This window comes from Mastomys coucha, unplaced genomic scaffold, assembly GCF_008632895.1.
Source record: "Mastomys coucha isolate ucsf_1 unplaced genomic scaffold, UCSF_Mcou_1 pScaffold20, whole genome shotgun sequence".
Taxonomy (NCBI): Eukaryota; Metazoa; Chordata; class Mammalia; order Rodentia; family Muridae; genus Mastomys; species Mastomys coucha.
Window position 1 is genome coordinate 127,960,746 of NW_022196903.1, and position 23,671 is coordinate 127,984,416.

Genomic DNA, 23,671 nt, shown 5'->3' on the forward strand with positions numbered 1-23,671 from the left:
AAACTTTCTTACTAGGCACAAGTGGCCCACTTAAGCTATGGATGTGCTATAAGGAGACATTACACTACTGAAAGTCCTCTTGGTTTTAAAGAGGCGTAAGCTGCTGCCCACCCCACCCCCACCCTCCAGCTTTTGCTGCTCATTTGCTGGCACTGTGAGTTTGACTTCTGAGATACAGGCCTTAAAGAAAGGAGAAAGAACATGGCTGTGAATGGCGCTGTGTAACAGCAAAAAGGGAAGGGAGGAGGGAGAGGAGAGGGGGTGAGGGGGAGAGGGAAGGAGGGAGGAAGAGGGAGAGAGGAGAGGAGAGGGAGGGAGGGAGGGAGGGAGGGAGGGAGGGAGGGAGAGAGAGAGAGAGAGAGAGAGAAAGAAGTGTGTAGGAAGCCACACAAAGCAGGTAGTGGGATTCAGAACTACTGAACTGGTGCTTAAGCACTCTGCAAGAGCCTGACCTTGGATTTTCCCTTGGGCTTTCAGTCCCATGAGTCCCAGGACATCTCCTACACCAGGGGTCCCGTGAATGATGCGCAGGGGCTTTGGTGTGGCACTGGCACATGCCTGAAGGTCTTTTCTCATTTGTGGGGCGAAATTGAGAAGCCTCTCTAATGGTGCCCCCGATACAAGTAAATAGCAACTCTCTCAGTTCATTACTTGTTAGCCCCAGGCAGGGACTGCGCAGATTGGCTAATTGTAATAGCCAAACCATTAAAGGGAATAGCATTAATGGAGGAGAAAGCATCTAATAAGGTAGCTGAACTTGGCTACAGCGTTGTGCCCAGGGTATAGGCTGCTGCTAACTTAAGTACCTGTTTGTTCTGAGTCTGGAAATAGCCAGGAAGAGAGAATTTAGTGACCCTCTTTCAAATGGCGGATCCAAAGCTCAGGGGCATTTCTGGGAAACTCAGACATTGAAACAGTTTTTCCCAGAGGTAACACGTGAGCGTTTGTGTATGTAAAAACACTCACCTTTCCTACTGTGAACAGTGCTGCCTGCCCACTCTGAGAGCTCATACACTTTCCAGGAGCCACGGCGCGTACTGCCAGGGTCATCCATTCTCAGCTTCAAGCTATTGCTGCACTTGTAGCTGGGACTAGGGTGCTGTCTAGGCCTGGGAAAGGCACAAATTTCATTTTCCTGTCCATGTCTGAAGCTTGTAACCTTGGTCACATGTGCCTGATGCTGGGGCCCAGCCAAATGAGCTAACCATCCGTGCATCAGAAGATCTGGGCCTGCTCCACAGTCCTCCCTGGAAACCACAACCTGGCATTAAAAAGAATGCCAGCTTTAGTTGCTGCTTTCTCTTCGTGTCAGAAATATCTAAGAGATCCAGAAAAGTTAAAAAGAAGAAAAAACAACTTTGTGCTAAGCCACTCCCAGGAGCAGAAAGGATCTTAATTAAAATATTTTAAAATCAGAACAATAAAGAAATGGATGTGAGGTCTTTGTTTGGTTTTGCTTTTCTGATTTTTCTGTTTGTTTTAATCTTGGTACCCTAGTCCTAGACGCACCTACTTTTACAACTTTAGAGTCTGATTGATAAGTCGATCCGATGCTCCTGTTGGGTACGAGGCTATTCTTACCAACACTGTTGTTAGCAAGCTTTGACTTGCCAGAGAGCGTCAGACTGTATCAGAACATCACCTTGGAGTTATGCAGCATTTGTGTGACAACCCCCTCCCCCAGTATGGAAGCTTCTTTTACAAAACCTTCCTGTATCAGCCTCAGTCAGCTCTCGAGGGACTAATTCCACATGCATGTCCGCTGGACCATGTCTGCAGAACTTCTCCCAGGCAGTGCTCAGGTCTGTGTTAATAGGCTCTGCCTCCTAACTATACAATTGCTCTTCATTTAGTTTGAATAAGTATCCTTCAAAGGCTTGGCCCCCAGAGTGGCACTATTGGGCCCTTTTAAGAGAGGAGGCACTATGGAGAGGTGCCTCCGCTGTTATGAGCATTGGCTGCTCTTCGAGAGGCCTTGGGTGTAATTCTCAGCACCCACATGGTAATTCAGAACCATCTGTGACTCTAATTCCGTGGGATCTAATGCCTTCCACTGGCCTCTGTGGGTATCAGGAATGTACCTGGAACAGAACACTCTCAGACAAAATAAAAATAAATGAATGTTTTTAAAAGAAAGAGCTTGGGGAGAGAGGGGAAAGAGAAAGAAAGAGAGACAGAGATAGAGAGTGACAGAGAGAGAGAGAGAGAGAGAGAAAGAGAGAAAGAGAGAAAGAGAGAAAGAGGGGAGAGCTAGTGAGAGATCTTCAGACCATAGGGGACATGCCCTTGAAAGAGAGAGTAGTATAGACCGGTGCCTCCATTTCTCTCTGTTTATGTCCCTGACTTCAGTAAGGTGATTTAGATTCTTCTGCCAACATGTTCTGCCTTGCCACAGACCCATAGGCACAAGGCCTGTTGATCACATGCTGAACTCTTAAAACTGAGAGCCGGGACAGACCTTTCCTTGTCCTAAGTACTTGTTGCAGAGGTGGAGTGCTGACGAATACACGCTACACTCGGGATGCTTCACTCTTTCTTATACTCGCTCCTCTGATACTTGGAAAGTGTCTTGGAGAATCCTGTAAGACTTAAAGGGGCAGAGGGCCACTGACCACATAGAGCCTTGCTGACTTTAGGAGTGTCTGTTCCCAGGCCCCTGAAGGAAGCCTTTCGTAGGTCTGTCCACTGTGATTTCTGAACGTAGACGTGCCTCCTTAGGACATACTTTTTTCCTGATGTATTAAGTGAGTGTTGACAGGGTCCTTTCCTGCTCCTCACTTGTAAAAATCTAGTCTACATATTTAGATTTGATGTTCCCCAAGAACTGGAAAGGATTGAGTAAGAGAAATGGTTTCTTTTCTTCTTTCTTTCTTTCTTTCTTTCTTTCTTTCTTTCTTTCTTTCTTTCTTTCTTTCTTTTTTTTGTTGTTGTTTTCGCTTTTTGTTTGTTTGTTTAAGACAGGGTTTCTCTGTAGCCCTGGAACTCACTCTGTAGCCCAGGCTGGCCTCGAACTCAGAAATCCACCTGCCTCTGCCTCCCAAGTGCTGGGATTAAAGGCGTGCGCCACCACCGCCCTGCAAGAAATAGTTTCTTGTTAGAGAAATCATTAGGGATAAAGAGTGAGATATTTTTACCCAACAGTAACCAAGATGAGATTTCTGTACAATGTAAAGCAATTAAATACACAAGCAATCTGTAGATGCATCGCTGGTCCTACTGATTGTTGCAAAGTAAACACACAGCCCTGTATGAATTCTAATGGTTGTCCCTGTAAAGAGGCCATATGGGGACAAACTTCACAGACATTATGTGCTCTCTTTCCTCTGCCTAAATTCAGTTACTTTCTGCTCATGAGATACATCGCAGGCATAGGAAAGGGAGTCCCTGGCTTTGACAGTTCTGTCGGATGAGCCACTGCTGTGTGTTCCCTGAGAACTGAGGACAGAGGCAAAGCGAGGAGCCATCCCAAGGGCGCTGCACTTCACACGGTGGCAGGTTACCTGGTAGGATTCCACATAAGCTACAAAGCCATTGGTGACTGGCCAATGGTACTTGAATGCAGCAGTTTCTTGATGTTCCTCTTTATTAGAAGCAGTTCAGTGGAGTGGAGTCAGACCAGCCTGTACCCACATTACCAGCTCTGCTGTCTCCCAAGCTGGTGGCTGAACAAGTGGCTTAATTAAGCCGTACAGTCTTCAGATCAGGTTCCCGACTGAGGGTTGATGCCTTCCTGGCAGAGTTCTTGAGAGGTGAGAAGGACTCCATGAGAAGCACACAACCTCCCTTATTGGTTTTTTTGATTTTTGAAGTAACTGTGTTTTCCAGCTATATTTGTATTTGGAAACGTGTAAGTGTTCATATGTCCTTATGGGTAGAAAGATATGACATGGTTTTTGTTGTTTCGTTGGTGGTGGTTGGTTGTTTGCATTATTGGGGATAGAACCCAGGACCTTGTATGTATTGGGTAAGTTCTACCACTGAGCTGCACATCCTCATCATAGAATTTAAATATCAGAGCCATTCTAGCAATAGAAGGACTTAGAGTTGTTTAATGAAGAATGACGAATACAAGCCTAGACTCAGTGAACATTAGAATACTTCTTAGTGATAGGGAGGGAAGCATGTCAGGGAAACTTGAGTGCAAGGCTTGATTGCAGGGCTTATTATTAATGTACCCTTCCTGTTGACTTTATAACACCACTGCACGTAAGATAATAGGTGTGGGTAAAGGAGGATTTAAGTGATAGGATCTAACTATCCATTGGACAGATACAATGCATTGCCTTCTGACTCTGAACCACCTGCTTTATCCATCATCAAAGACTTCCAGAGAAAACAGAAGAGCCAGACTCCCCAGAAGAGCCCTGCCAGCTGAGCGTGTGCAGTGTGTCCCTCCCTCAAGAGGGCTGCCTGGGCCATCAGGGTAACTTGGCGGGGAAGCTGCAGAAACCAGGAATGTGGCTCCCACCCTTGTTACTTTCCTCAGGGAACACCCATTTGTCTACTCCGAGATACCGATGTGTATCCTGCCAGTGAGTTTTAAAAACCAGATACCATTTGGGCTATAGAGTAACTATCCAGATAGAGGTTTCTCTTGGGTACCAGGAAGCATTTGAGCTCTTGGTTTTAGAAGTCTTCTGTACCGTTTCTGGGAGGAGGAGAATCACCATAAACTCTTTCAGCATTTGCTTTTCTGCCTTACCATTCCTGTGTGTCTGGATACCTGTGATGATCTTCCTCAGCCCAGTCTTTCTTTCTAGGGACATATTGTTTCTTTCTAGGGACACTCCAAAAATACTATCTGCGGTTGCATATGCATACTTTCTCAAGTTCTTTAAGTTTATCTCACTGAATCTTGGGTTGGACAAAATAGTGAATGTACTTTTTTTTTTTTTTTTAGACAGTGAAGAAATAGACGTTTGGGAGCATGTTTGGGGTTTTGTGTCTGTAATGCCAGACACCTAGAAAATGAATGGTGCAGGTAGATTTTTATTTATCTGTTTTTTAAAAAAAATAATGTATCGATGTGGTTTGTTAGTAAAAGTATGCATATTTAGTGAAAGCCAACACCACCAATCTTGAATCCTTTTGCAGCCAGAATAGAATATTTAAGTAGTTGTTTGCTTTCATCTTCCTGCTGCTTTGATAAAACATCCTGACACAAAGCAACTTAACAAAGGGTTATTTTGGTTCACAGTTCCAAGGGATAATCCATCATGGCGGGGAGAGAATGGTAGCAGGAGGTTCAGACAGCTGCTTCAGGCACTACCACAGTGCGGAAACAGAGCATCCTTGTATAACCCAAGATTCCAACCAAGGGGATGGTGCCACCCATAGTGGGCTAGCCTTCCCACTTCAGCTATCCTCATCACAGGCGTGCCTGCAGGCTCATCTCCCAGGTGATTCTAGATCTCACTGAGTTGGCATTTGAGATTGACCATCACGTTGAGTATTCCTGCGTGTTTCGTAGTCACAGGATAGCTTGTCGGCGGAGGAATTCCTTCTGTACACTCTGTCAGGGTTGGTTACAGGACAAGCGTTAGCTTTCCCTCAAGCCTTTTGAGATCTGGCAGCCTGATCTTTCTATGCTACTTTTACATCTTCTCTGGGTTGCAGTGTTCACCGCCGCCGTGGTGGGCCGCCAACAGGCAGCAGATGAGAGGCAGGTGCCTACGGTGGCATCCTTACCATAACCCCAGGAAGCAGTCCCATGACACTCCTCAGGACTTTCCAGACAGGCTTCAGAAACCAAATTGGAGATGCAATCTTGGCACTTACAATGTTGTTGAAGCAATTTCTAGAAAGAATTACCTCAACCAAGGACATCTAACTTTTTTTTTTAAATTACCCGCTAACCATCTTTCCACAAGAACACCACCAGCTTTATTTCTTCCTCCCCTGATTCACAATGTGCTTGGCCTATATATTTCCAGAAGGTTTTTGATTAACGGTCGGCTTCAACCCAACCCCTCACCCTTTTTAGGTCCTAGTGTAAGAGTAAGTGTGTGAATGGACCAGAGTGGTCCCCATAATTTATAGAAGCTCTCTGTTGAATAATTCAGAAGAGGGAGATGCTCATGGTATTAATAGTTCTGAGCTTTTGACCTTTCTAGAATGGGCCTGGGAAGGAGTACAGGGAAAGACGTCATGTTCCTGTCCAGGATAAGTGAGTGAGCTGCTTTTACATGGAAGCCTCAAGTTCACAGGTTAAAAATGAGCACAAACAGGTACCCTTCATTAGCCCTCATGCTGTAGGCAGCCTTGAAGGGAGGCAATGTAAATAATTCCAAATTCAATAAGTCGTTCTCATAGGATCATCCATTTAAAAAAGTTTATATACTAGTTGTTGACGTGCACGTCATCCCTCGTGTTCAGCTGCTTTCAGCTCTCCTCTCCTTACTGAAGCTTCTCGTATTTTCTTCCCTCCTCATGGATATTATAGTTGACCTCAGAAATTACAACACTTCCCCTTTGTTCAGCAGCTCCGTGTAGTGGGTTGTGTCTGCACATTTGAGAGCAGCATCGCCTCCCAGCATCTAACACACTCACCTCACAGCATGTTTAATCACGGCTGTGACTTCCATCTACAGCTTATTCTTTATAATACCTGAATGCATTAGTATTGCCGTCTATACAATTTAATTTAATTAGAGTCATGTTTATAATCCTTTCAGGGAAAATCCTGAGTGTTCCCTGTGTTAAAATAAAGCTCCTTTGGATTTCATCTGGCTGACAGTTTTCTTTAGAGGTGAATCAGCCAACAGATACTATGAAGTTACCCTTTCTTTTGATAGAGTCAAGCCAGAGGAGTGGCAGTAGTGAGAATAAAGAAAACTGCTTGATTTGGAATGTTGGATGAGAGTCTCCTTTAAGCCCCTCCCCCCACTTACTCCCCCCCCCCCATCTCGGTGTCTCTATCTGAGATAGCTGTGTCTGATTTTTCTAGTGCCTTGTAGCTGCTGATGGGCCAGTATAGATATTAAGTGCATGGCTGTAGTTAGTCACGGTAGAAATCAGAGAATCAGAGAGACAAAGTACATTAAGGGTAACATTAAGGGTATGGAGCTCTTCACTTCATGTTCTGTTCTCAGAAAAGAGCCCACATGCTGGGTAGCCATCTCCTGGGGTTTCTGCTAGATGCCAAACCCAGAGGTCCAATAGGTAATCATTGCCACCCACAGATTGATCAAAGCCTGAGAAACACCTATAGCATTTCTCCCATGTGGCCAACATAGCAACTTCTCTGTTGTGGATGCGTGTCTTCACGGACCCTTTCCCAGAGGGCTTCCTGACCTCCTCACCTCAGAGCTTCCCAGTCTGGAGCCATCCTCCGGAAGGAGAGTCAGTCCAGCTGCCGCAATCACTCTGGCCTGCTGCAGCCACGGTGCAATAAAGATAGGCCGCAGCAGAGACGTAGAGTCAGGACTCTGTGCCCTGTGTAGGTGACTCCCAGCCAGTCTCTGGTTGTTGAGCTGATGGTAGGTCTTCCACAATGCGAAGTAGAAACGTCTGGGGTAGGAGACCAGAGTAATGTGGCCTCCTCTCTTACAGACAAGCTAAAGGTTCCTTTGTGCCCTTGCTTTGAGAAAGAAGTCATGATATTGTGAAACACCACCTCTCTCTTTTATTTTTCTCTTGCCCTCATGACATTTCTTTTGAAGACCCCTTGCTTGTCCCAGGCTTCTTCATCAATAGTTTCACTTCTGTAAAAACCGTAACAAAATGAAGCTATTGCTGGAAATAGAGTTAACTGTTGATATCTAGCTACGTGATGAGACTGGGGGCTTGGATGAGGGGTGAAGAGTGTTTATTCGATGACATCATGATGCTGTGCTTGGAATGCTCCTAGCTTTTGCAGGACCAGGACCCCTCACCAGATTTAAGACGTGTTTCTCACATATGCAGTTATGTATCATTGCCTCTCTTACCCCACGTATCCCCCAAGAAAACATCCAAAAGAGTAACTTATCTGCATGTTAGAGCTGCTTAAGATATTGGATGCTTAGGAGGGGTTTGTTGTTGTTAATGTTTTGTTGAATGTCTTGTGTCATGATCATTGTGGTTGATATAGAGATCCAGTCTAGGTATGTGGCCTTGTCCTGGGTTGAGAACTTCACCAGTTCAGTTGTACCATGTATGTTTACACAGATATTCTAGCTGCCTCCTTGCTGCTAGGAGATCCCTCGATGGTACCCTGAATCCTTATGTATATGTGTATGTGTACATGTATATTGTATGTGTATATTTAAAATTGAAATTTTCCACCCCAACTCTTCAGGGCTCTAGGCAGAAGAAACACTTGACTTTGGTTACCGGGCCAAGGGGACTTCTCTCCTTCCCCTTGCTTACTTGACGAAGCATTAAAAGACCTGACTTTTTTTTCTGAGACATAGTCTCATGTAGTCCAGGCTGGCTTTTCCTCACTATGGTGTCCAGGCTAGCTCTTCTGAATTTGTTGTGTCTACCTTTCATGTTCTGGGATCACAAGTGTGCAGAGCTGGTCAAGGCTGCCTTGCATCACCTTAATCTAGGATTTTCTTTTACTCCTGACCTTTATTTTCATAGTGTCAATTTACTAATTTTTCCTCCAACCTTATTTTGGCACCTTGTATTCTCAGTTTCATTTGCCCATTGGACAGGAACCATTGGAAGTCATTAGCAAGCCAAGCTGGGTTTTGGTAGTAGGCTGGAGCTGCAAATTGTACATCTGCTCTTGCTGAACTCGGTAGTTCTCCTTAGGTCACGGTTTGCTTCAGTTGATCTAGCAAATACTGCTTGTTTAAAGGTGAATTGGTGGGTCTTTTGTAGCCCTATTCATCTCCCTGTCAACTAATAAGTATCTTTAGTTATGATCAAATAGTTTCTTTGTTGTTTGTTTTTCGAGACAGGGTTTCTCTGTGTAGCCCTGGCTGTCCTGGAACTTACTCTGCAGACCAGGCTGACCTCGAAACTCAGAAATCTGCCTGCCTCTGCCTCCCAAATGCTGGGATTAAAGGCGTCGTGCCCCACCACTGCCTGACTATGATCAAATAGTTTTAACAGACCCCTGGAATACATCAAAGAGAAAGGAAATAATTGTTTTCGATAGGGAGGGAGAAGGGGAAAGGGGATAATTGTTCATGTGCATTCGGAAGGAAGGACATTTAAAAATTGGATATTTGTGGTTGTGGTTTTGGTGTAGTGAGATAGTGATAGAATATGAAATTAAATCACCTGGGACTATCGCTCTGTCGGAGAAGTGCTTGCTAAGCACGTATGGATCTCTGGGGGTCAGTCCCTAGCACTGAATAAGCAGACATGGTCACACCTATCCTAGCACTCAGAAGGTAGAAGCAGGAGAAGCAGGAGTTCAAGGTCATCTTTGCTTCATAGTGAGTTGGAGCCCAGCTTGGGCTATAGGAGACCATTTCTCAGAAAGAAGGCAGAAAAAATCTAGATCTTAATCTTTGGATTTAGAAACCATTGCTTTCCCACTTACTGGTATAGCTCACTCTTGCTGGATTCAGGTATAGAATCCTGCCCTGATTAGAAGCTGGGGACATTGCCAGAGAACAGAAAGCATGGTTTGAATGCATTGGCAACATTCAATATGTGACTTGGAAAAATAATTTTGGGGAGTTTCTTTGGAGCGCTACTCTTTGAATGTCTTGTTTACATTCGCTCGCCTTAGTTTAGCCCTCCTCATTCTGGGAACAAACCAGTAATTCAGACACCTGTTGACCTGAATCCAAACACCCTGTTTTTAACCTTTCTAGTGTTCTTTGTTTACTTGTTTTGCTTGAAAATCAAAATAGAAAGACCTTAGAAGGTGGTATTACTTGAGGATATGGCTACTCTGATGCCAGTGGGCTGCAGTATTCCAGGATAGCCATGTGTGTGGCTCAACACAGTTGTAGATGCCAGGGCCATGTTGTGGCATCAAAAGGCTAGACACACCTGGAGGGGCACTTCTGGGCAGGCTGATGTCCCCGATTTCCCCCTCCTGCCTTTTTGCTAAGACTTTCATACCTCCACTGCAACATTTCATTTTCTTTTCTCCCTCCCTTTTTTTCCTAACAGCAGGAACGAATTTCATACACACCCCCAGAGAGTCCGGTGGCAAGCTACGGTTCTTCGACTCCACTTCATGTTCCAGTGCCTCGAGCGCTCAGGATGGAGGAAGACTCGATCCACCTGCCTGCACACCTGCGTGAGTGTTTACCTTCGAGGAGATGGAAGTTGGGAAGGGCAAGGTCAGGCAGACCTAGTGCTGGCCCATGAGGATCCCAGGGAGAGGCTCTCGGTCTGAGCCAGTGTTCACGGGACTTGGCCAGCTGACCTGGCCTCTTAGACCCTCACCCAATAATGGCTTTGGAAAGTTTGAGAGTCTTGTCCCTCATTTCTCAATCTTTTCATTTGTATTGTATCTGATAAGAACGTGGTAGGGAGAAACTCTAGAAATACCTCACACATGACAGATTATTAATATAATCTTGGGAGGCCAGATGAGTTTTGTTTTCCTGGAAATTTTTTGTCTCTAAGTTCATACTTAGTCCGGCTTCCTATTTACTTTTACCTAGTTGTGGGTTCAGACTCATTGCTTTAAGACGGTTTTTATTTGTGTGTGTGAAAGGGGGAGGGTTGTGTTTGGGTGTGCGCCAAGGTGTATATATGGAGATTGGAGGGTATCGTTTGGGAGTTGGTTCTCTCTTCCACCATGGGTTCCGGAGGAGGCTTGAACTCAGGCCTAGGCCTGCCTGGCAAGCACACTTACCTGCCAGTGTTGCTCTCCAAAGCACTGGCCTCTGCTCAGTCCTTTTGGCAGCCCCTCCTCTAGCGGGACCCAGTGCAGGGGCAAAACGTGACTGGAGCATCCAGAGATAAGTAACGCCCCGATCACTGGGATCCAAGAAAGGCCAGTTGCTCCGGCTTGAGTGTTGTCTGGAGGCCACACGTCTAGGTTCTACAGGGCACTGGGGTCACCTTAGGCCTTTCAAAACCAATTCCAAGTGACTCAGATGTCGACTCATGATGCTTGCTGTCCCTTGGCGTGACTGTGGTCCTCAGGCTGTCCTGCTTTCTCTGTGTTTCCCTCCTCAGGAGATGCTTGCAGAAAGCAGGGAACAGTGGCTCAGTCAATAAGGTGATTTGTGTCAGGGGGTGGGGGTGTGTCTCCAGCAGTACTGTGGGTCTTCCCTCGACTTACAGTGAGGGTGATTCTTCTGGGGTGTTGAAAGTACCAGAGCCCTCCCTTCCTCCCTCTCCACCAGTGCTTCCAGAGTGTCGCCGCCCCACGAGACCCAGGCACCCCTGCTTCACTTCTCCAGCAGGGGGATAAAAGGTGCAGCTTCCTCGTAGCCTTCCGCCCCCTGCAGCAGTCTTGAGAATAGGGTGCACTGTCATCCTTGGAAAGTGGAACTTTGGCAGTTCCATTAGAGCAGACAGAAGTGGAAATGACACAGCAGGCAGTAGCAATTTTGTCTCCAGACCTTGTCCTCTGACCAGTATATTTACTTCAGGAATGTTCACCTTGGGGTAGAACATACTTGTGCTGTGGAGATAAAACCCCTGTAGTAAATCTTCTCACTTCCTCACCTTGCCAGTGGTTACTGCAGCCTGAGCTCTGCCAGGCACTTTCATAGATGCTCCAGGTAACAAGATGCAGAAGGCAGAGAACTCTCTGCTTCTATAGAGCAGAAAAATGACAGTTACCCCAGACAGGGTGAAGTTTCCTTCCTACTGATTTGATTCCTCTATTTTGCAATACTCCTCAAGGGACCCCCAAGTCCTGATAAGCCTCTGGGTACCTTTCAACATCCATGAGCTCTTTGCTGGAGAAATTTCATAGAAAGACAAACAAGCTAGCAAGTCGACAAGCAGACTTAACTGGCACTGGATCTTCATTCTGAGCTCGATGTACTGTGTAGGTGTGAGTTGGTCATTTTATCAGGTCTTTGGTTCGTGTTTGTGTTTGGAAAAGAGAATACTTGACAGTCCTTCTGATTTTAAAGATGACAAGTCTCATCTCCGCCAGCAATATCCCAGTCTGGAACTGTGCTTTAGTTTCTCCTGGAGAAGGCAACTTCCTCATTGAACCACCTCTGTACTACTTCCCAGATGTATTAGCCTCTATAATATGGAGAGAGAGCCAGTCATCCCACACACATGCACGCACACACACACACACACACACACACTCACACTCACATACGTATATATACACATGTATACTTTACATATATAGAGATATATAAATTTACATGTGTGTGAAGGGACACACACACATGAAGGGGATTTATTGGAATGACTTATAGGCTGTAGTCCAACAAATCCAGTAATGGCTAGTTGTGAATGCAAAGTCCAAGAGTCTAGAAGTTGCTCGGTCCCACAGGCTGGATGTCTCCACTAATCTAAGCATGCTGGAATGAGTCCCAGTGCTCTGGTGAAGGACTGGATGTGCTGGCAAGCAGAGGGCAAGCAGGCAGGGAACATAAGCTGCCTTCCTCTGTCTTCATATAGACTTCCAGCAGGAGGTGTGGTCCACATTAAAGATACGTGTTTCCACCTCAAGATTTAGATTAAAGGTTTAAAAACCCAGATCAAAGGTCCATCTTCCTACCTCAGAGATCCAGACTAGAAGTGGATTTACCCACTTTAAACCAAGCAGAAAATCTCACAGGTATGCCTTCCATTTCTGGATTATACTTTATTCCAGATATAGCCAAGCTGACAACCACAAATAGTCCATACGTCAGCTTATCACTAACTACAGTTCACCATCATAATAACTAGTAATAAGCTGGGCATGGAGGCACATGCCTTTAATCCCAGCACTGAGAGGCGAAAACAGGGAAATCTCCATTACTGCAAGGCTAACCTAGTCTAAAAAGTGGGGGTTTCCATAGAGAGACCCTGGCTCAAGAAAACAAACAAAATTAGTAATATCTTGTTTTTATTGTGGCACCATATGAAGCCTTAATATGTAATTTTTTTATTCCAGTCCCACATTAATATCGGGAAATATATTTTTCTCTTTATTTCCACATTATAGCATTAAGGCTAACTCCATGTTATACATAAAGGGTTGGAGATTTTTATTTTATTTTTTGGCAGTGCTAAGAATCAAACCCATAACCTTTCGTATACTAAGCGAGCCCTGTATCACAGAATTTTATCCCTAGTCCAAGGCTTCAAGAATTTAAGTAATTTTACAACACTGGTCACAGAACTAGTAGGAGGACAGGGTCAAGATTCTAATTCAGTCTCATCGAACCTCACAGCTTAGATTCTTAATCTTTATGCTACTGTGCAGCTGTGTGTTTAATCTACTTATTTTACATGGATGAATTTAGGGTTGCTGCTTGGCCAGTTGTCTGATGTGACCTCAGAACTGATTTGTGGCTGGAACCTATTTTCTGAGCATTGTTCTGTTGCTGAAGAACTCATGTGTCACCCTTGGACAGATGGATGGGTGGATGGATGAATGGATAGATGGATGGATGATCACCAAGATAATCACCCACTGTGGAGCTGTAGCCCATTATTGGTGACCTGGAGATAATCAGTAAATTATGGATTCATGTCAGGGCAGTCATTTTGCCTGAGTGTGTCAGCTTAAGTGATAACTCCGTGGTTGTCTGCAGGAGCCCTGTTGTGACATGGTCCCTTTCAACATCTGGAATGAATCCTCTAGACATAGAGGTTCCCAGGCTCTTGCTGTGTGCCCTCTGCCGGGGCTTTCCAGGCAGGCTAGCCCAGCTTCCCTCCTCCCTCTCATAGTCTAGGACTGCCTACTCCTTATTCTGAGGAATTCAGTGGCCACCAACTCTGTGAGGTTAGGCCATACACTTGTAGACACATCCCAGCTGAGTTTCCAAACCTAGAAGAAAAAAATAAATACTCCAGCAAGGGAATTGGGTTACTGCTGTTTTAATCCAGGATTCCAGACAATTCCCAGCAGAATGCGCATGGAAAGTCCGGGGAAGAGTCTGGAGGCAGGACAGCAGCAGGACATTTATGGCATTACAAGGTTGAGCGCATTCTCAGAGGCCTGTTTTAGAAGAAGAGGCAGCCTGGTATAGCTCCCAGTAGCTTCTTTTGCCATTTCCCATGATCTCCAGCTTTAGCTCCTTGCTCTTAGCTTTACTTTCTTCTCACATCCTTAAATGAAAATAAGGTTTGGAAACTGGGGGAGAGCAGGAGTCTCACAGCCCAGAGTCTCTCACAATGTCTTGCCACTGCGTTAGACAAATACAAGTCTACTGAGGACCCTGACCTGGCAGATTAGCAGAGAGGTAAAGCGAGAAGCTTTTCTCGACTTAACGTTTGCAGCCGTGATAAAGGGGAAGTGTAAACGAAACGCGTGTTAAGTAATGATTATGAGGTGCTGAAAGGACGTGCAGGATAATACAGGCCTGGGTGCAAGACTCCCCATCACTTTGGTCCGCGGTGCCCAGAACTGCAGACGATGCTGTTCCGTAGTCCTGCTGCTGACCTCCGTGTTTGTGGGCGGACGGATACATTTATGGAAAGATAGGAAGGGCATGCTTCTCCTCTTCTCCTTCTTCCCTCTTCTGTAAAGCATGCTGAATCTTTTATAAGCCTAACGGTAGAAGGGCTGAGGTATAGCCACAGCAGTCCATGAAAAATGAAAGTTCCCTTCTTTGTACTGAGCATCAGCCTCTCTTGTGCCTCAGTGAGAACTTGAAGGGCCCCAGGGGCGCATGCTCAGGCTCACTGTTGACCCTCACCAGTGCTTGGAAAGGGGAAGTCTTTTTCCCTGTGCTCTTGGGGACTGGGGAACACTCAGTGGGACTCCCGAGGTGCTACCACAGTGCCCACAGCAGGGTTAGATTTGCATCCCCTTGAGGAGATGTCTGAGCAAATAGACTTAAAAGGATGAAAGTTTTATCTTGGTCCATGGTGCTGTACTCCTAATCCGTGGCCACTGGCTTCTTCGTTCTGGGCCCATGGCAAGGCAAAACATAAGCATAGCACAAGAGCTGCCAGGAAGCGGACAGGAAAGCCACTCAAGGACACACATCCAGTCAGTTAGCTACTTTTTATAGGCCCTACCTTCTAAGGGTCCAGCCATATTCTAATAATACCATAGGCTCTGGTGTCCAACCCTTTTTCATATGGGTCTCTAGAGAACCAAAGATCCAAACCGTAACAAATTCATAATGTGTTCATAGGGGCCCTCCCTTTAAGTACCAGGCCTCGAACACTGATTGATGCCCAAGCTGGGCTGTCGAGTAGCAAGATTCATGTGCTTCAGGTGTATAGAGCAGAATTTAAACCGTGAAGTGCCTTCTTTTAAATCTCTATTAGGCGTGATTATCCCGTGTTTGGTTGATTTAATCACATTTAATCAGAGGTCGACATTAATGCCATTTGCCTGAAAACTTCGCATCTTTCTCTGTCTGGCTGGCTTTGCTCAGTCCCTGAGAGCTGATATTAAAAAATCAGAACCCAGGACTCATGCATCATATTTAATAGGGCTTTGGTTTATGATGTTACAGGTTAATAAATAGCCATAATAACCGCCCTGAGTTTTCCAGAGTTGGGGCACCAGAAGGAGTCCCCTGGCTCTCCTTCCTTTTCTTGTGAATCTTTCAAAATTCTTACATTACTACCCCTGCTTGTGTGTGTTTAATAATTTAATTGTATGCCTCGCTGTTCACCCCCTCTGCTGCTGTGTCTCCTCAGCAGAGTGACTGGGGTTCAGCCAGTTGCACGGCAAGCTGAACTCACTCCATCAGAATCTGCACACAGAGACAGATGTGGCAGGCGCCTCTGTTTTAATTGGATGGAACCATAATTCTATATACTTTGAAGTCATGCTTGCCCCCAGAAGCAGAGACATAGACAGAGACATGAGAGCTAAATATAATCCAGTTAATATTTTATCATGTTGTGAGAAACAAGATGCATCTGTACGTGTTATCTAATCACGTGACAGTTCTTGATGCCGGTGTTCCTGACCCAGCCTCAAGTCAGTGGACTTGTCCAGGATCACCCAGGATGGAAAGGGTCTAACAGGATTTCTGCCCCACACTCTACCTTTTAGCCTTTTTAGGAGGAGGCATATAGGCAGTGTCTGGGGGACTGGAAGATCAGCTCACCAAGGAAAGTGGATAGACAGTGGTAAAATAAAGGGTTCAGTGGCAGGCGTGGTTCTAAAGACGCCCCCTTGCCATGGATAGGCGCCGAGCCTCCTCCTTCAGGCTGGCATGCCCCTGTCAGAAGGCTGAGGGGAGGTGTCAGGCAGTGGTAGAGCCAAGGATAAGGACTGTCTCTTTCTGGTTGTCTCCCACTGCTCTGCTGCCCTTTGCTTTATTTTCTTGTGAGCTCAGATTGGAATTCAGTTTATTTCTGCAACCTTTGACAAGACCAGCTCTGAAGGCTGAATGGGCTTTAGTCTCAGCGTCTCCCAAGTAGAGGATTCAGCTTCTCTCAGACTAACTTTGTAGTAACGTCGGCTGACTCTTGAGAGGTGAGTTTCCTGTAAATGACAGAGTTCACATGTATAACACTGGCATAATGCCTAGTAGCTAGGAGGGGGTAGCCCAGTACGGGTCTGCTGTGCTCTTCTGGGCAACCTAACAGGAGGCTTCCCCACTCTCAAACTACGTGAGTAGGGGGCGTACCTAGGGGACGTTAATGCCAGGACCTGGAACTGGCTCATCTGTAGTCCACGTAGCATTGAGAGTGGTTCTCTTGACTTGCAGTGCAAGCAGGATTTCTTTGCTGACTGTTTCCCATGATTGACAGGCTCTCTCAGTCTGGAACTTTCCCTGGCCTTCCCCTCTCATCTTCACAGATCTGTCACATCGTCCTAGGCCCTTGGCCATCCATCATCAGTGTTCCAGAGGTGACCTCTCCTTACAGCTGCTTGTGACATGTGGTGACATCACCACCAGAGTTGAGGCTAGGGCACGGGAAATGCTGATTTCCAGCCAGTGTCTTAAAGCAATACTGACTTCTGGCAAAGTTGGTCAAATCTGATGACATTTTTATCTTTTATTGCCCCTTAACCCTTCCTTTGGGGACCTTCATGTTTTATATCCTCAAAAGGTTCTCAGTTTTCCTTGCAGCACATAGGATAACACAGGGGTCCAGTTTAGCTGCTTCAGATAACTCGAAGGTGGGGGGGGGGTGCTGTCTACAGCGGAACAGCCAGCCAGGATGCTTTGGAAGGGAAATTTCCTTTTTGGGTGTGCTGTCTGAAAGAATTTCCGATGCAGGCAGACGTTAATTCCTAGCTCCATGCTTCCTGATAAGGAAGCAGCTTCAATAAATGCAGCTATTTATAGATGTCTCTCTTCTCTCTCTCTTTAAACATATAACCAGAGGTTTATTGACCTTTTCTTTCACTGCACATTTCTTGCAGTGAGCTGTGTGTACATTTAAGGCAGTTCCTCCAGCAAGAGCTCTGGTGGTTGCTCTGACTCTCGGTGGGATCCAGCGTGGAAACACAGCCACCTCTTGCATGTCAAGGGCTCTCACATTTTTTTGCCCTCTGAACTAGACAGAGGCCAGTGGCAGTTGCTGGTCCCCATGTTCTGCTTTGTGAAGTAGATACACACGCTGCTCTGGCTTTTGCGCTGCTGCGATTATCTGATGTGAACAGATTCAGGGGAGAACTGTGTTTTGGTTCATGGTTTCAGAGCGTTCAGTCCATGGTCACTAGCCCCTTTTCTGGGCCCCTCGTGAAGTAGATCATAATGGCCGTGAAGGCCTGTGGTGGAGGAATTTCCTCATGGGGTTAGGAGGAAGCAGAGGAAGCCAGGACAAGATGCAATCCCAGAGACATATCCCCAATGACCTGCCTCTTTCCTCTAGTCAGAACTTCCTGTTTCACCCCATCTTCCAATAATGCCATTGTATTAAGAATCCATCGATGGATTAATCCAGCCCTAATGGTGCAGTTGTATTAAGAACCCATCGATGGGTTAATCCAGCCCTAATGATGCAGTGTCTAGAAATGTCCCTCAGACATACTCAGAGGTGTGCCTCATGAATCTCGTGACCATTAGTTTCTTTCTGTTTTCAAATACATTTTAATTTAGTCCTTGAGAATTGCACCCAATGTGTTTTGGTCAAATACAGCCTTTGTTCCTCCCCTCCAACCCTACCTAGATGACTTCCTCACGCCTCCCCCCTAACTCCAGGGCCTTTAGACATGCCTTAAAACAGTCAACAATAGCAGTTAACTATCACAGGTGTCTGAGTTATTCTAGACTCTGCATAGGCTTATGACAAACAAAACCATTGAAAAATATGAGACATTGAGAATCAGTTTTGTGAAGAGACTTGGTCAACAGAAAATGACTTTATTTCTACTTTGTTTCTGATATCTCCCTTCACCCCCCCCCCATTTTTTTTAAATCCTGAGAAATTCTGTGGCCTTCTCTTGACAGGCTAAGGTTCTGCAGACTGAAGAGTCCTGCCCATGTACATATAAGCAGGCTCACGTACATGCCGGTGGTACCCCCTGGCAGGTATGATGATGATCCTGTATGATGTTAGCTTGTTCTGCGTTTCCCTAACCTCTCCACTTCCTCTTCATTCTCAAAAAGCGTTAGTGAGCTGACTTTACACAAGTACCATACAATTCCCATTCCCACATAGCCTACAAGTACCATACAATTCCCATTCCCACACAGCCTACATTTCCTCCATACAGTTCCCATGCCCACACAGCCTACATTTCCTCCATACAGTTCCCATACCCACATAGCCTACATTTACTCCCATTTTGCTCTGTGCTTTAGCTGCACCTCTCCTGTAACTCACTCTTGAAGATTCTGACAGGCACGGCCCGGACAGCAGCACCTCCAGCATGCGGAGGCCTCCAGGTGTTAACTGGTCTCACTGCTGTCCTAGGTAAATTTGGATCCTCAGTTACTTGTGCCAAGTAGGAGTATTTTGGGGGTTCTTTTACTAATCTCATCTGAAGCGAGGGTAACGAAAGGTTTTGGGGGACTTACGCAGTTGCTGACTCAGACCACATGCTCGGTGTGGATTCCCCGGTGCTATCAGTCACTCAGTCCTCACATTTCTGCTTCCAGCTTGGATGGGTAGAAGAAGTCCCATTCCTTTGAAATTGGTTGTTCTTAGCACTTCCTACAGACCGTGGACGCTAATAGCTGTTAGATGGCACTCTAAGATTCCGGTAATAGAACTACAGATTGCAGATACTGACAATGGGTAAAGAGATGTGGATGCACAGTAGATGTAGAGAGGATTCCTGGAAGGAAAACCTATGCAGGGAGTTCTTGGCCTTACCAGAAATTAATTCCCAGCCTTCGAGGCTGGAATACTGACTCATGCTGTTTGAGGAGGGTGAAGGTTTGTAAGGGGAAATTAAACACTCCTGTCTTTTTGTTTTGTTTTGTGTTGTTTTGTTTTAAAGTGCTTGTGGAAGAAGTATTAAAAGGTATGAAATAGTACTTTGTTTTGTTTGTTTGCTTGCTGAGGAGTTTTCTGTAGCCCAAGCTGACCTTCAGTTCATTATGTAGCTGAATATGACTTTGGATTTAGGATCTTTCTCCCTGTACCCACCAAGTGCTGGAACTAGAGGCATGTGCCATCAACATCAAGACTAGATCTTAAGTACCATTTATTTACTTATTTACTTATTTACTTATTTATTTATGTGCTGTCAACTGCCAGCATTTAGAAGCAATGTTTCATCCTAGAAGCCATTCCAAGGTCACCTGTTTTTAATACTAGTTCAGAGGCTCTGTGGCAGTGCCGTGGCGAGTAAGTACTGGTGGCCGTTACTGTATAGAGAGCACTTCCTCTGTGCCTGGAACCACTGCAACTTAGTCTGAATAATCACCAGCACAGTGGAGGCTCAGATGTGGCACACTGTGTCCCCGAGGACACAGAGAAGTCAGAGGAAATCATGACCTGTCTCCACATCTTGTTCCAAGCCCCGGCCTTCCTCACTTCACATGCCATCTTGAATGGGTTAGGAAATAATTAGTTATTTCATTCTAGCTGCTGGTTAGGAGAAAAATCAAAGCTTCCAGTTGTTTTCTCTTTTTCTGAAAGAAAAAAAAGAAGTCAAGCAAAATTGATGTAAACAACTGACAAGAAGACCCAGGGGGATAAAGTCAGAGATACAAACCCGACAATCTTTTGAACTTAGAACACGATAAAGTTTCAGACCCAGTCCCGTGGGTAAACTGTTATCTGTCACATGTTTTCAAGTATAAATTGTAGAATGTTAGGAACAAAAATTTAATGAAGCCAACAGACGTTCCCATTGTACCGTGTTTTCCATCTTTTGTGAAGAAGGACTGGGCTTCATGGTTAATACTGAACACCTGTAAGAGTGGCGATGCCCTTGGATGCTGATGGTAACGCTGAATTCACAAAGGGCAACACCACACTTCCCCATAGTCCATGCTAGGCTGATGTGCCTCAGAGCATGGCCTGGCATGCCAGGACCTCAGTTTCCCCATGTGTCATTCATGCTGGGATGTTTGTACAACCACTGCTAGGGCAGCTGCTCTCCCAGGTCTCGAGCTTCTGGCCCTGTGTGGCTATGATGTGGGGCATCTGTGCCACAGGTAATTCCTTCTCCTGAGAAACAGTTTATCTGTAAAATGAAGGAGCTTGAGCCCACAATTCCAGAGTTCTTCCAGACTTGCACAGATTATATTATTCTGATTCCCAAGCAGCACGGAGCTTCTCAACTACCAAACTCTATCTACAGACGCCGCAGGGATGGTGCTCATTCATTGGACTGCTGGTCCTCAGCCTCCAATTTTGATGCAGGTGGTAATATTCCGATGATGCAGGAGATCATCCTCCACTTGTGCTGTGTGACTGCTTTGTGAGGATGCCCTCCTACAAGGAAATATGGAAATCTAGAGTCTGGCTCTGCTGGACTTTTCTCTGGGATGCCTGTGTGTTTGAGACAAGGTAATGCTTTTAGGGGATGGAAATGAATGCTCACTCCAGTGCCGTGCAGGGTTTCTGCCACCGGCTCTGCTGTGCTTCCTTATGCCAGTCCTAGGACGCAGCGCCTTAGTCTTAGGCCCGCTCCTCTGTCCTCCCCGTTTATGACCTGAGAATGGCCTTGAGCTGGCCCTTTGCCCAGGGCACTGCGTACAGGTGTAGCTTCCTGTAACTGCTTGATCCCAGCTGTGTGATCTGTGGGAATCCCCTCATGACTCAGGGCGTGTTCGGTTTTTTTTGTTGTTGTTGTTGTAGTCTGCGAAAGTTGCAGTGTGCATCTTCCTCCCTCTGGCAGCTGTCCACTGGGGCTCTACAGAGCCAGTGATCAGCACAGAGAGGCCACATGATCCTCCTTCAGCCAGCCTCATAGCACATGCACAATTAATACTGCATTAATTAATTATGGGGAAAAAAGGCCGAGCTGGCAGAGGGTTGAAGGCTTTCAGCTTCTGAAGTGAGGACTTTAAAGCTGAGCTTTAAAGTACATTTCCATCTGCCTCAGCAGCAGAGAATCTGTGACGCTTAGACTGTCCCCTGGGCATGAAAACTCACACCCAAGAAACTATTTCTAAACAGAGGGTCTGAACCACGTATTTGAATCATCTATGAGTTGCCACGGGCTGTCCAAAGGGGATAGAAGATTTGGAAGAAAGGGATTGCCCCAGAGCACAGTGATTTGTGAACAAAACTGATAAAGGGTTTTGTTCTGTCTTCCTCTGTCACTAGCGAGTCACCAACCTCAGATATTCTAGGAAGGAAAGTACAGATGAGCCAGACCCTGTGCTGACCAGTCCTGTTGATAAAGGGGGGACAACTCCGTCTGTCTGTCCCCTGACCCCCCTGGCTTTGGGGGGGTACTTTCTTACTAGATCTGGACAGAGTGTGGAGAAATCGCTGCCCTTTCTCCGTCATGGGGAAATGCTTCTCTCAGGCAGGTGCTGAAGCCACCACACAGGATCCCTGACCAAATTGTTGTTCTCTTGGGTAAATCCTAAACATCTCATGGGAGGCTCTCACTGCCCTTAAACCCTGGCTGTGGTGTAAATAGTCATTCACCCAGGTATTTGGAGTTTCACTTAAAGGTATTTTTAAGATCGCGAAAGTAGGAATCCCCTGAGATGGTTTCCGTGCCTGAGATGGTGGGATTCTAAATGTTCTTTTCAAACTGTGCTGGAGCTTGGTGGTAGCTCAGTTGGTAGAGTTCTTGCTTAGTGTGCATGAAGTCCTGAGTTCAGTCCCAAGCAGATGAGCCAGGCATGTTGATACAGGCTCCTTGGTCCAGTACACAAGGGGATTAGTACTTGAATGTTCTGATCATATGCCTACTGAAACTTGAGACTAACAAAAATTAATCACATTTGTTGTTTACCATTGGATATTTTGAAACTGATAAAAGTTTTTCTTTTTGATTCATTTGCAGAGAAAAATTTTCTTAAGCTAAACTTGTGTGTGTGTGTCTTTGTGTGTACATGTGTGTGCGCACGCATGCATACATATAAACACACGTGTGTCTTTGGGAATTACAGCAGTTATTTATCCAGATATCTACTTCACAAAACTCCTGGGATGATTTCTACCACCCACGCATTATGAGGAAAGAAGATGGCAGATACAGTGGAGTAAAGAACATGGCGGATACAGTGGAGTATTGTAGCACTGACATTGTACCTGCAGCTGTGCCACTCTCTGTTATTGGCATCTTTGTTTGCTGAAAGGAATATTCAGATTCCCAAGTGCCTGGCTCTGCACCCAGGACAGAGGGCTCCTAGTTGCCTGTGAACAGGGCCAGTGTTCTGTGAAAGCGGGGAATGTGGTCCCCCAGTTGAGATGACTGCGAGAGCCTTGAGTGTGAATTATCTGCTGAAATGAACTGTCTCTGCGCCTGCCTTTCCACCTTTGAAAGGCATTCCTTTTGCATCAGGCGTGTTTCCACCTAGCCCCATTAAAACATTTTCTTTAGGTTTATTTATTTTATGTGTGTCAGTAGGTTGCCCACATATTCGTATATCATATACATGTGAGTGTTGGGAACTAAACTGGCACACTGGGTGCATTGCAGGGGGGGGGGTGGTAACTATGAGAATAGTAGGTGCTTTAACTGCTAAGCAATCCTTCCAGGCCCCTAGCCCCACTTTTAAAAGTAAACAGGAATGTAGGTAGTGCATTTCTTTCTTCCTGCACATTAGTTTATTAAATCTCGCAATTCCTTGTATCAGAGGGATCTATAGCTAACATGGAAGGCCAAAGATCGGGTCGGAAATAACGTCAGTAATTTTGCACAGGTGGTTTTTCTCTGTGGAGGAGATAGACAAATGAAGCAGGAGAAAATCCAGGTCCCATGATTGATTAAGATAAAGTATTTTAAACCTGAGGCCCTGAGGCTGAGAAGAGCAGTTAGTCCTACTGCTTAGCATGCTCGGGGGTTATCTCTAGACGATGCCAGTGATGATCTTAGCCAGACAAGCTGAGCATCCTGAAGGCACACATCATCTCGAAGACTCAAGCCTTTTGTGTCCCTTGACAGAAACAGTGAGTTTGCAGGTTCAAATCCACACATGCATAAGAGGCATGTGAATTCAAGTTTCAGTGAGGGGATCAGGAAGATCTTGACCCTACCCGGGTAATTTACCCATATGTAAGGCATTTCCCGCTGAGGCCTCTTGACAGCCCTGTGAACTGAATTTCCGTATCCTCTCTGTGAAGATGAAAAGTCCAGTTT

General features: G+C 45.7%; 1 protein-coding gene across 1 annotated transcript in view; it reads left to right on the plus strand.

Moving 5' to 3' along the window:
• Positions 1-23,671, plus strand: part of Etv6 (ETS variant transcription factor 6) — a 241,487-nt gene that overhangs the window by 92,826 nt on the left and 124,990 nt on the right. Inside the window, exon 2 of the mRNA XM_031383625.1 lies at positions 10,060-10,189. Coding sequence (XP_031239485.1) covers positions 10,060-10,189 — 130 coding nt within the window. The remainder of the gene's footprint in view (positions 1-10,059; positions 10,190-23,671) is intronic.